Here is a 13,705-nt window from a genome sequence, read left to right on the forward strand (position 1 = left end):
AAAAAAAATCCGCCTGCCAAATCAGGGGACAGGGGTTCGAGCCCTGGTCCAAGAAGATCCCACATACTGTGTGCCACAACTACAGAGCCTGTGCTCTAGAGTCCATGAGCTGCCCACAAGCCACAACTACTGAAGCCCGCGTGCTGTAACTACTGAACCCCGCGCACCTAGAGCGCGTGCTCCGCAACAGGAGAAGCCACCACAATGAGAAGCCTGCGCACCGCAACGAAGAGTAGCTCCTGCTTGCTGCAGCTAGAGAAAGCCTGCGTGCAGCAATGAAGACTCAACGTAGCCAAAAAGAAAGATGTAGTAAGGTGTGAGGAGAATTGAATGAAGAAAAGGGGAAAACCCCCCTGATTCCAAAGGAAGGCAAGCAGGAGCAGGAGAAGGGATGTGGAAAAGAAGAAAAAAAGAAAAAGACAAATAGTATAAAATAATTTAGTAGCAATAAATCTAAATGTATCAACAATCATAAAAAATGCATATGGATTTAATTATCTAATGAAAAGAAATAGTTATACTGAGATAAAATAACATCTTTATGCTAATGCATTTGAAAATTTAGATGAAATAGAGAATTCCTAGAAAAACACAACTTAAAATGACTCAAAAAAGGAAAAACCTTGAATAGTTTTAGAACTACTAAGTAAGTTTAATTATTGATTTTTAAAACATTTTCTTCATAAAACCAAATTAAACCATGAGGCTTAGATTGCTTTAAAGGCTGAGTGAACAGCTAATTCCAATTGTGTAGAAAATCTTATGGGGAAAAAGAGAACATTTGTCAGTTTACATTATGAAGATAGCATAAGTTTGTTAACAGAGCCAAACAGGGAGTTCATAAGAAAAGGAAAATTACAGGACATCGACACTGATAAATATAGAGGTGAAAGGGCTGAACAAAATCGTTAGCAAACTGAAGTCAGTAACTATAGAAATGATAGTACTTCATGATCAGGAAATGCAAGTTTGGATTAACATTAGAAATTAATAAATATGATAAAGGGCATAAAACATGACCACCTCAAAAGATGCAGAAACATTTGACAAAATTCAAGTCTATTTGTGGTGAATCCTCATGGCAGACTTGGAGTTTAGTTAATCAGATAAAAAATATCTCAAAACACCTTCAACAAATATACTCAATGGTAAACACCTGGTTTAATTACCAAAAAATGGTAATTAAACACCTTCCCCTTTAGGTTCAGAACAAGACAAGAGATGCTCAGTATTACTACTCCTATTCACCACTGCACTTGGAGATACTAATAGAGTCATAATACATTAGTAAATATGAGGATTAGAAAAGAAGAAACAAAGTGTCATTATTAATAGATGATATAATTGTCTACACAGAAAAATCTAAAACAATTCTTGATAGTTCTAGAGTTACTAAGAGAGCTTGGCAAGACTATTGAATTACAGTATCAATACACAGAAGTTGATTGTGTTTCTGTATGACAGACTTAGAAAACAGTTCTAAAAAGATGCATTTACGGGTTTCCCTGGTGGTGCAGTGGTTGAGAGTCCGCCTGCTGATGCAGGGGACACGGGTTCGTGCCCTGGTCCGGGAAGATCCCACATGCTGCGGAGTGGCTGGGCTCGTAAGCCATGGCCGCTGATCCTGCACGTCTGGAGCCTGTGCTCCGCAACAGGAGAAAAGATGCATTTACTATAGCAATAAAAAATACAACATAAATCAAACAAAAGATATGCTAGCCTTTCATGAAAATGAATAAAATTTTATTAAAACACATGAAAGAACTAAGTAATTAGGAACTTCTCTGGTGGTCCAGTGGTTAAGACTCCATGTTCTCAATGCAGGGGGCACAGGTTCAATTCCTGGTCAGGGAACTAGGGTCCCACATGCCACAGGGTGTGATCAATAAATAAATAAATAGATCACTATACCATGTTCAGGATAGGAAGGCTCAATATTGTAAAAGATACCACTTCCCCCTAGGTTGATATGTAAATATTCTGATTAAAATCCCAGTAGCGTTCAGGAAATTCACAGGCTGGCTTTTATTTGTGAAAAACCAAAGGGTCAAGGTGGGACATGAATACTCCTAAAGAAAAACTAGATTAGGCAACTTGGCCCACTGCATTGCTAAGGATAACCTAGACATAGATGAAAGTATAGAAGTCCATGACCATATTTTACAACAAAATGTAATAAGGGGGCCTTGTGAAATAAAGACAGAGCTTCAAAAGGGAGGGCTAAGGATTCTAGTTTTACCATGGTCAGGACTTCAGGGAATGGCTTGTTTTGGCTTTTAAAAGGCAAGAGACCAGTTGCATCCTTCTTGGCAGCAATGAGTAGGAAACTGAAGAGTTCAAAGTTCTAGCACTTTGAAACCTGAATGAAATCAACCCAAAGGCTAGAGGTTTCCTAACCCAGGAATAAAGTATGCCAGTTTATTTCTACCTAATGTACCCACTTAGCAGGAAAAGCAAGATTGATTTTTTTTAATTGCATGGTGATAATCAGAAAACAAAACAAACTTTAAGGGAATGCCCCTTAGGCCAAAAAAAAAAGTTTAAAAGAAAAGGGTTAACTGCAAAGATTCACTTTGGTTAGCTGATATAGCTGTTAAATATTGAATGAATTTCAGGGGTTTTTTAAATTGAAAAGTTTCTCCCACCCTTATCCCCTGGCAACCATTTTTCTACTCTGCTTCTATGAGTTCGACTTTTTTTTAGATTCCACATCAAAGTGATACCAAGCAGTTTTTGTCTTTGTCTGACTTATGTCACTTAGCATAATGCCTTCAGGCTCCATCCATTTTGTCACAAATGGCAGGATTTACCTTTTATCTCAGAACTGAATATTCCCGTGTGTGTGTGTGTGTGTGTGTGTGTGTGTGTGTATAGTGTGTATGGTGTGTGTATGTGGTCATATCTTTATCCATCCCTTTTAAAACATTTTTTTAAACTGAAGTATAATTGACCTAACAACATTATATTAGTTTTAGGTATGCAACATAGTGATTTGATATTTTTATACATTGCAAAATGATCACCACGATAAGTCTAGTTACCATCTGTCACCATAGCTATACATTATCTGTATATTACATGACTTATTTATTTTATAACTGGAAGTTTATGTCTCTTTATCTCCCTCATCTATTTCCTTCATCCACCAACCCCCTCCCCTCTGGCAAACAGCAGTTTATTCTCTGTATCTATCAATCTGTTTCTGTTTTGTTATGTTAGTTTTGTTTAGATTCCACATAAAAGTGAAATCATAGTGTTTTAATTTTATTTATTTATTTACTTATTTTTGTCTGTTGGGTCTTCGTTTCTGTGCATGGGCTTTCTCTAGTTACGGCGAGAGGGGGCCACTCTTCATCGTGGTGCGCGGGCCTCTCACTGTCGCGGCCTCTCTTGTTGCGGAGCACAAGCTCCAGACGCGCAGGCTCAGTAGTTGTGGCTCACAGGCCTAGTTGCTCCGCGGCATGTGGGACCTTCCCAGACCAGGGCTCAAACCCGTGTCTGCTGCATTGGCAGGCAGGTTCTCAACCACTGCGCCACCAGGGAAGCCCATAGTGTTTGTTTTTCTCTGACTTATTTCACTTAGCATAATACCCTCTAGGTCCATCCATATTCTCACAAATGGCGAGATTTCATTCCTTTTTATGGCTGAATAATATTCTATTGTATGTATATACCGCATCTTGATTCCATTCATCTGTTGATGTATGCTTAGGTTGCTTTCATATCTTGGCTATTGTAAATAATGCTGCGGTGAACATAAGGGTATATTTATCTTTTTGAATTAGTGTTTTGAATATGGTTGGAATTTCCAGAAGTAGAACTGCTGGATCATGATAGCCATTCTGACAGTTGTGAGGTGATATCTCATTGTGGTTTTGATTTGAATTTCCCTGATGATTAGTGATGTTGAGCATCATTTCATGTGTCTGTTGACCATCTCTGTGTCTTCTTTGGAAAAATGTCACCGTTGTGGCCTCTCCCGTTGCAGAGCACAGGCTCCAGACACACAGACTCAGAAGCCATGGCTCACGGGCCTAGCTGCTCCGTGGCATGTGGGATCTTCCTGGACCAGGGCGCGAATCCGTCTCCCCTGCATTGGCAGGCGGACTCTCAACCACTGCGCCACCAGGGAAGCCCTCTCTGCCCATTTTTTAATCGGGTTGTTTGTTTTTTTGATGTTGAGTTCTATGAGTTCTTGGTATGTTTTGGATATTAACCCCTTATCACAGATATGTCATTTGCAAATATCTTCTCCCATTTATTAGGCTGCTTATTTGTTTTGTTCATAGTTCCCATCAATGTGTAAAAGCTTTTTAGTTTAATGTGGTCCCATTTGTTTATTTTGGCTTTTGTTGCTCTTGCCTGAGAAGACATATTCAAAAAGATATTGCGAAGACTAATGTCAAAGAGCATACTGCCTATGTTTTCTTCTAGGATTTTTATGGTTTCAGGTCTTACATTTAAGTCTTTAATCCATTTTGAGTTTATTTTTGTATATGGTTTGAGAAAGTAGTCCAGTTTGATTCTTTTGCATGTTGCTGTCTGGTTTTCCCAACACCATTTATTGAAGATGCTATTTTTTACCCATTGTATATTCTTGCCTCCTTTGTTGTAGGTTAATGGACCAATAAGTGTGGGTTTGTTTCTGGGCTCTCTGTTCTGTTCCGTTAATCTATGTGTCTGTTTTTATGTTAGTACCATACTGTTTTGATGACTGTAGCTTTATAGTGTATATCCATTCATCTCTTGACAGACACTTGTTTCCTTGTCTTAGCTATTGTAAATAATGCTGCAGTGAACATGGGAGTACAGATATCTCTTTGATATCCTTTTTTATTGTCTTTGCCTATATACACAGAAATGGTGTAGTTTTTAATTTTTTGTGGACCCTTCATACTGTTTTCCATAGTGGCTGCATTTACATTCCCACCAACAGTGCATAAGCGTTCTCTTTTCTCCATATTCTCACCAACACTTGTTATCTCTTATATTTTTGATGATAGCCATTCTAACAGATGTGAGATGATAACTCATTGTGGTTTTGATTTGCATTTGCCTGATGATTAGTGATGTTGATCACCTTTTCATGTACCTTTTGACCATTTGTACGTCTTCCTTGGAAAAATATTTACTTCCTTTGCCTATTTCCAAGTCAGGTTTTTGTTTTGTTTTTTTGCTATTATGTGAGTTCCTCATATGTTTTGAATATTAACCCTTTATCAGGTTTATGATTTACAAATATTTTTTCCCATTCCATAGGTTGCCTTTTCATTTTGTTGGTGGTTTCCTATCCTGTGCAAAAGCTTTTTAGTTTGTTGTTGTTCCACTTGTTTATTTTTGCTTTTGTTGCCTCTGTTTTTGGTGTCAAATCCAAAAAATCATTGCCCAGACCAATATCAAAAAGCTTACCCCTTATACTTTCTTTTAGGAGTTTTATGGTTTCAGGTCTTAAATTTAACTTGTTAATCCATTTTGAGTTATTTTTGTGTGTGGTGTGGATAGAGGTTCATTTTCATTCTTTTGCACATGGCTTTACAGTTTTCCCAATACCATTTATTGAAGAAACTATCCTTCCCCCATTGTATATCTTATCTCCTTTGTCGGAAACTAATTGACCAGTCAGTGTGGGTTTATTTCTGGCCTCTCTATTCTGTTTCATTGCTTTATGTGTTTTTATGCCAAAACAACACTTTTGATTACTGCAGTTTTGTAATATAGTTTGAAATCAGGAAGTGTGATGATGCCTGCAGCTTTGTTTTTCTTTCTCAAGACTGATCTGGGTATTCAGAATCTTCTCTGGTTCCATACAGATTTTAGGATTGTTTTTCTATTTCTGTGAAAAATGCCATTGGAATTTTATAGGGATTGTATTGAATCTAAATTGCTTTGGATAGTATGAACATCTTAACTATTAATTCTTCCAATACATGAGCACAGAATATATATTTATTTGTGCCTTGTTCAGTTTCTTTCATCATTGTCTTATAGTTTTCAGTGTACAGGTCTTTTACCTCTTTGGTTAAATTTATTGCTAAGTATGTTATTGTATTTGATGCTCTTGTAAATGAAATTATTGTCTTAATTTCTCTTTCTGATAGTTTGTTGTTAGTGTATAGAAACACAACTGATTTTTTATGTTGATTTTATATCCTGTAACTTTACTGAATTCATTTATTAGTTTTAACAATTTTGTGGTGGAATCTTTAGGTTTTTCTATATGATATTATGTTGTGTGCAAATAGAGACCATTTTACTTCTTCCTTTCCAGTTTGGTTGCCTTTTATTTCTTTTTCTTGTCTAATTGCTCTGGCTGGGACTTACAGTACTGTGTAGAAAGACGTGGCAAGAGTGGACATCCTTGTCTTGTTCCTGATCTTAGAGGAAAAGCTTCCAGTGTTCACCATTGAATATGATGTTAGCTGTAGGCTTGTCATATGTGACCTTTATTATGTTGAGTTATGCTTCCTCTATACCCAGTTTGTTGAGTTTTTATCATGAATGGGTATTGAATTTTGTCAGATGCTTTTTCTGCATCTATTGAGATGATCATATGATTTTTAGCCTTCATTTTATTAATGTGGTGTGTTGCATTGGTTGATTTGTGGATGTCAAACCATCATTGCATGCCTGGAATAAATCCCACTTGATCATGTTGTTGATACTTTTAACACATTATTGACCAGGGGATTTTTGCAGAAACTAACACCTGTGGCTGATGGTCTGTTATGTAAGTGAATATTGAAACACCTGTGTTTGAGTAAATATCAGCAACGTTTTTTTACTTAATGTATTTATTTGAAACTTTGTACATGTCTTACTAAAGCATTCTGATACTTCGTTAGAGTGTGATAGGCAGTATAGCAGGCACCTCTGTGCAGGGGAACAGAGCATCTATTACAAATATACCATCTTTCAATGCACATTCCCCTGGAGTAGCAGACTCTACACTTTCTGGTGGCATTTTTTTTTGGTCCTGTGGGTATTATTTTCTCTAGAATATATTCTTTTATTTTACCTGATAGTTGACAAGGTGGATCTTTGCGGCGCACTGTTCTAGAAACGCCACAAGAAGGACCAGGTGTGGGACTACCGCTATATTACCAGAATGGTCAATTCCCCATTCTCTAGCTACTGCTAACAAAAATTGCTTGTAAGTCATTTTATTCTGTGCATTAAGGCTGCAATAAATTTTAAACACATTGAATAAAACTGCAATTACTCAAATATAAACCTACTTTCTTATACCATTTTCGAGTTCTCCGGAGGATATTGAAGTTTGCCAGATATTGATTGGATCGATCAACTCCCTTCATGTATTTATTATACTCTAATATACAGGTGGGCTTAGTTATCTGATGGCCAGTCCTCCGTCTTCTTTTCCTGTAGTTGCTATGGAGGTGGCATGAATAGTTGTCACCATGAGGACTAGCCTCTTGTCTTTCCATATAAGAAGAGTCACTTCTCCCTTCCATAAGAATGTCATTTCGCCCCTCTGTAGATTTTTAGATTTCTCCTTTAATTGGTTTGGTAGACCACGATCCTCTCTTATAGTCCCACAAACTCTGGTTTTATTTTTCAACAATATGTGGCCACACTGTTGTAATAATTGTCTTGGTAAATATGGTGCCATGAACCGAGATAAGGTTGTAGGACCAATAATATTGTTTCTTGCAGTTTCTTTCCTTCACCCATGTAAATCTCAAAGTTGCCTGTATATCCGGTTTCACTTTCACTCACCATCCTGACGAAAATTCCATATTTTGTAAGTTTTCTGGGATTATAGGTTTTGTTTTCTTTTTTTTTTGGATTATAGGTTTTGAATCTGAGTTGTCCCCTCCACTTTATCATTGCCTCCTCAAGCGATAGCTCTTGTTTGGGTATATAGATCGATTGAAATTTTGGTAGAAAATAATCCAAAAGAGGTTTTTGAAATTCTGTCTGTAGCAAGTGGAGTTTCTGAGTTATCGGTAAAGTGAAGAAATACCATTATTTGTTCAAACCTTCTCGTCGTAATCTTTGGAAAGATTGGTGTTTCGGGATCAGTCAACCAGTATTCTTTCCAGTGTGACTTTCTTAATTGTCCCATCAAAATTATTTTTATTTTATTTTATTTTTTTTTGCGGTATGCGGGCCTCTCACTGTTGTGGCTTCTCCTGTTGCGGAGCGCAGGCTACAGACACACAGGCTTAGCGGCCATGACTCACAGGCCCAGCCGCTCCGTGGCATGTGGGATCCTCCCGGACCGGGGCACGAACCCATGTCCCCTGCATCGGCAGGCGGACTCTCAACCACTGTGCCACCAGGGAAGCCTCTTATCATACTTTTTATTTATTTATTTTGTGGTACGCGGGCCTCTCACTGTTGGGGCTTCTCCTGTTGCGGAGCGCAGGCTCCAGACACACAGGCTTAGCGGCCATGCCTCACGGGCCCAGCCGCTCTGCGGCATGTGGGATCCTCCCGGACCGGGGCACGAACCCATGTCCCCTGCATCGGCAGGCGGACTCTCAACCACTGTGCCACCAGGGAAGCCCCTTATCATACTTTTTATATGATTTTTCATTCTGTTGGTAATACAGGTTTGTTTGGGAACCGACCAACTTGAAAAAGTCGTTACCAAAAATTAATTCTGTTATTTCACTAACACTTTGTGGGTTATTACATTCAGTAGTTACACTTGATACACCTGTAAAGTCTTCTAATTTTCGTGAAGTGTTGTCTTCAAACCACTCTTCCGTAGAAGCAAAGGAGCATTCTCCAGCACCATGAGTTTCATTTTCACTTTCCGTGTCAGAATCAATCACTAAGGTTTTTTGTCTTTATGTTGGTCTAATAATTCACATCGTCTGAATCAGAACTATATTCTGAAGAACTGTCATCTTCTGAGGCACTAGTGTATGTGTTACTGGGACAGTCAGAGAAAGTATCTGTATAAAATTCACCGAAAAATTCTTCTTCACTCAAAATTTGCGATGCATCATTTTTGAAAATTTTATGGTCATAAACTTGCATTTATAATATACACAAGATTGGGACAAAAACCTAACAGAGCAAAATGTGAATGATAATGACAGTCATAAGTTGTATAATGAACCCTTGATCAATTTTAAGCTGTAACAACTTCGCACTGTGATGTTAATTGTATCACTCTCTATTGATACGTCTCCAGTCAATAACGTTCGGGTAACAAAAGATGCATTATTACCTCTCAGGTCAGTAATGTGTCAATGTACTGTTGAATTCTGTTTACTAATGTTGTGTTGAAGAATTTTGCATCTACTTTTATCAGGGATAGTGGCTTGTAATTTCCTTGTAGTATCCTTATTTGGCTTTGATATCAGGGTAATTTTGGCTTTGTTAAATGAGTTTGTTGGGCTTCCCTGGTGGCGCAGCAGTTGAGAGTCCGCCTGCCGATGCAGGGGACACGGGTTCGTGCCCCGGTCTGGGAAGATCCCACATGCTGCTGAGCAGCTAGGCCCGTGAGCCATGGCCGCTGAGCCTGCGCGTCCAGAGCCTGTGCTCCGCAACGGGAGAGGCCACAACAGTGAGAGGCCCGCCAACCACAAAAAAAAATTTTAAAAAAAGTTTGTTGAGTGTTCCCTCCTTTTCTGTTTTTTGGAAGAGATTGAGGATTGATACCAATTCTTTAAATGTTTGGTAGAATTCACCCTTTAAAGCCATCTGGTCCTGGAATGTACTTTTTTGGGATGTTTTTACGAATTCAGTCTCCTTATTAGTAATTGTTCTGTTCAGATTTTCTATTTCTTCATGATTCAGTCTGGGTGAGCTGTGTATTTTTAGGATTTATTCACTACTTCTAAGTTGTCTGGTTCGTTGGTGTTTAATTGTTCTCCGTCTCTTATGATCCTTTGTATTTGTGTAGTATGAGTTGTAACATCTCCACTTTCATTTATAATTTTATTTATTTGAGTCTGTTGTCCCCCCCCCCTTTTCTTGGTAAGTCTGGGTAAAGGTTTTTGTCTATTTTGTTTATCTTTTCAAAAAACAAGCTCTTAGTTTGTTTGATCTTTTCTACTGTGTTTTTGGTCTCAATTTATTTCCACTCTGATCTTGGTTATTTCCTTCCTTCTACTAACTTTGGGCTTAGTCTGTTTTTTTCTTTCTAGTTCCTTACAGTGTAAAGTTAGATTGTGTATAGGAACTCTTTCTTTTTTCTTAATGTAGGCATTTATCACTGTAAACTTCTTTCTTAGAACTGTTTTTGCTGCATCACTTAGGTTTTGGTGTGCTCTATTTCCATTTTCAGTTGTCTCAAGATATTTTTTGATTTCTCTTTTGATTTTTTTTCACCTATTTGTTGGTAAGTAGCATGTTGCTTAATCTTCACATATATGTAAATTTTCCTATTTTTGTCTTGTAATTGATTTTTAATCTTGTTTCAAGTAGTAGTTAATTGGTTTGTTAGGAAAAAAGAATTCGAGTAGTTTTTTTTTTTTTTCTCTACTCTAGGTACATACCTCCTGATAAGAGAGAAGAAAACGACCAATCAACCCACAAGTGGATGGTATATGTCCGAGGGTCTCGTAGAGAACCCAGCATTAATCATTTTGTCAAGAAAGTTTGGTTCTTTCTTCATCCCAGCTATAAACCAAATGACCTTGTGGAAGTTAGGTGAGCACACTTGAGTTATTAAACCTGAGAAGTACAGATTTACTGAAGTGGAAGGAAAGTGATTTAACTTGAGAACACTCCCTTGAAATTCTTGTGTCATTAATAATTTACTCAGTTTCGGCTTTTAGTCACAGTATAGTTTTAGCTGTGGTTCCCTCTTGCAGATTTCTGTCTCACTGAACAGGTACCATCCCCTTCTGTCAGGTTGTTACCATATGAATTATATTAGCTGATTCTCCTCTCCTCTGGAAATAGCTTAACTTGTTTATATAGATACAATGTTACTGTTTTTTATGATTATCAGAATATAATAGAATTAAATAAAGGTTTCTGAAATTACAGAAATATTTAACGTTGAAAGTTCTCCATGATCTCACCTTCTCAGAAGTAACCCTTAATGATATTTTTCCTGTGTATATAAACCTAGTATAGTTGTTGAGGAGAACCTTCTTTGTTGTCATTATTTCACAAAGATGGAATGATAATATATATATTGTTCTGAAATTTGTTTCATTTAGGTGTATTCTTTACATCTTTATGTGATGTTACGTATCACATATATATTCATTATATGACTGTATTGTGGAAGTGGTTGTGGGTCTTTATCAGTGAAATCTCCTGTATCCTCAGCTTTCTTCAGAACATTCCCTCCACTCCTGACTCTTAAGTAAAACATGGCTATCTCCTGAGAACACCACTTCTCCCAAGAAAACTTTCAAGTGGCAGCTGTTTTTTCTCTCACACAGCGTGTACCACTGGGTCTAAAAATGGGGTGCATGTCTTTCTTGCTCATATTTGTGGCTTCTAGACCACCTTTTCCCTTTTTCTCTCTAAAAACCTCAGCTCCTTAGAAACTTCGTAAGATCTGCTGCTCCTCCTTGTCACAGGCATCTACTGATTTCCCAGTCAATCCTCTCTTTCAAAAACAGTTTTAACACCTGGTGTACTGATTTTCTGTCTAGCAGTGCTCGTTTTTTTTAATATTTATTTATTTTTGGCTGCGTTGGGTCTTCATTGCTACTCACGGGCTTTCTCTAGTTGCGGTGAGTGGGGCTACTCTTCATTGCGGTGCGCAGGCTTCTCATTGTGGTGGCTTCTCTTGTTGTGGAGCACAGGCTCTAGACACATGGGCTTCAGTAGTTGTGGCATGTGGTCTTCAGTAGTTGTGGCTCGCAGGCTGTAGAGCGCAGGCTCGGTAGTTGTGGCGCACGGGCTTAGCTGCTCTGCAGCATGTGGGATCTTCCTGGACCAGGGCTTGATCCCGTGTCCCCTGCATTGACAGACGGATTCTTAAGCACTGCACCACCAGGGAAGTCCCTCTAGCAGTACTCTTGCCCTCATTCTTAAGGGCTTTGGCATGCAGATAGACAGTTCGTCCAAAACCCTGGTCTCCCAGTTCATTGATAACCTCACTTTAATAATAAGGTTATGGTAGTGATATACCATAGAATCTAAGCTGAGTAAGGAGAGAAGGAGGTTACATAAGAGCAGTGATGGGTAGTGCACACTGGTGTGGGCAAGAAATGGAAATCTCTGTGGGGGTCAAAGGAATGGAGTCAGAAGATAGGAGTTGTTGGTCAGAAAGTCAGATACCTGGAAATGAGATTTTTTTGTAGCTAATACAGAACATTTATCTTCTTCATATGGATAGTTATGTGTTTATCAGTTACCAGCTGATCTGTCCTTTAATACACACTAAATTCTTACATAAACATGGATCTGATGCTAGATTCTGTTAATGATTTTGATTCCTGTACTAATATTATACTTTTTAAAAAATTAATTAATTAATTAATTTTTGGCTGTGTTGGGTCTTTGTTGCCGTGTGCGGGCTTTCTCTAGTTGTGGTGAGCTGGGGCCACTCTTCATTGTGGAGCAATGTGTGGGCTTCTCATTTTGGTGGCTTCTCTTGTCGCGGAGCGTGGGCTCTAGGCGCGGGGGCTCAGTAGTTGTGGCTCGTGGGCTCTAGAGCGCAGGCTAGTAGTTGTGACGCACAGGCTTAGTTGCTCTGCGGCATGTGGGATCTTCCCGGACCAGGGCTGAAACCTGTGTCCCCTGCATTTGCAGGCGGTTCTTAACCACTGTGCCACCAGGGAAGTCCCTATACTATTTTAATTGTTTTGCTTTATAGTATATTCTGATGTCCGGTAGAGTATGTTCTCCTGATTATTATTATTCTACAGTTTTTGTCTTGGTCATTCTTGAGTATATATGTTGTTCCAGATTAGTTTAGAATCTCTGTCAAGTTATGGATTGAAATTGCATTGAATTAATGATTAATTTTCACACTTTTTATGATATTGAATCTTTTTGTCTTGTCTATCCTGGAGGATCAGTCAGTGTAAACAAGATTTTTTTCTTTTAATGTTTATAAAACTTCCTGTATTTTCTTGGCATATTTTCACTGGATAGAACCTCAGAAAAGTGTTGATAGTCTGTTTTTTTCTAATGGTAGAGTTTGATAGAGGAGCAATTACATTCTTAGGCTCTCAAACATTAGTATTGAGAAAGCCTTGTCTGTGATTTTGTTTCAGTCTATATCTGATTCATGAAATCTTTCAGAAATACCCGATACAGCTCATCTAGCCTCACCTGGAATTCCACTGGTGACTTAGACTTGTTTTCTTTGCTAGGAATACCATCTTCCTATTGTCTGTCTTCTTCACTTACACACACATGCACATATGCATATGTACATGCACATATGCATATGTACATGCACACACTGTCTTTCTTAAGGTCTGCTGTTTATGCTTCAAGACATAACTCAGGTTACTTTCTCAGTGAATCCTTCTTTGCTCTACTTTCTTACAGGGGTTAAAATACAGTAAATGATTGTTTACTTGAATTCTTGGGATAGTAACAATATTTTATAGTTTAAGATAGCTTACAGAGTAACAGTATTTTCTGAGTTTAGATATACTGACTCCAGATAAGTCCAGTATTTTAATACACATATTTTAGTGAGTTTGGTAAGAAATAGTAGATGAGTTTAAAAAGTACTTTGTCTATAAAAATATAAATATTAAAAAGAATATATGGGGGCTTCCCTGGTGGTGCAGTGGTTGAGAGTCCG

At 38.1% G+C, this 13,705-nt stretch overlaps 1 protein-coding gene across 7 annotated transcripts in view; it reads left to right on the top strand.

Moving 5' to 3' along the window:
• The window catches only part of YEATS2 (YEATS domain containing 2), a 112,721-nt gene that overhangs the window by 39,645 nt on the left and 59,371 nt on the right, over positions 1-13,705 (top strand). For all 7 annotated transcript variants that reach the window (XR_003006306.1, XM_024768280.1, XM_024768307.1 and 4 more), the window contains one exon: positions 10,468-10,629. Coding sequence is in view for 6 of the 7 variants with exons in the window: in XM_024768280.1 (XP_024624048.1) it covers positions 10,468-10,629 (162 nt within the window). In the remaining variant the exon portion in view is untranslated. The remainder of the gene's footprint in view (positions 1-10,467; positions 10,630-13,705) is intronic.

The sequence above is a fragment of the Neophocaena asiaeorientalis genome, unplaced genomic scaffold (assembly GCF_003031525.2).
Source record: "Neophocaena asiaeorientalis asiaeorientalis breed wild unplaced genomic scaffold, Neophocaena_asiaeorientalis_V1.1 scaffold225, whole genome shotgun sequence".
NCBI lineage: Eukaryota > Metazoa > Chordata > Mammalia > Artiodactyla > Phocoenidae > Neophocaena > Neophocaena asiaeorientalis.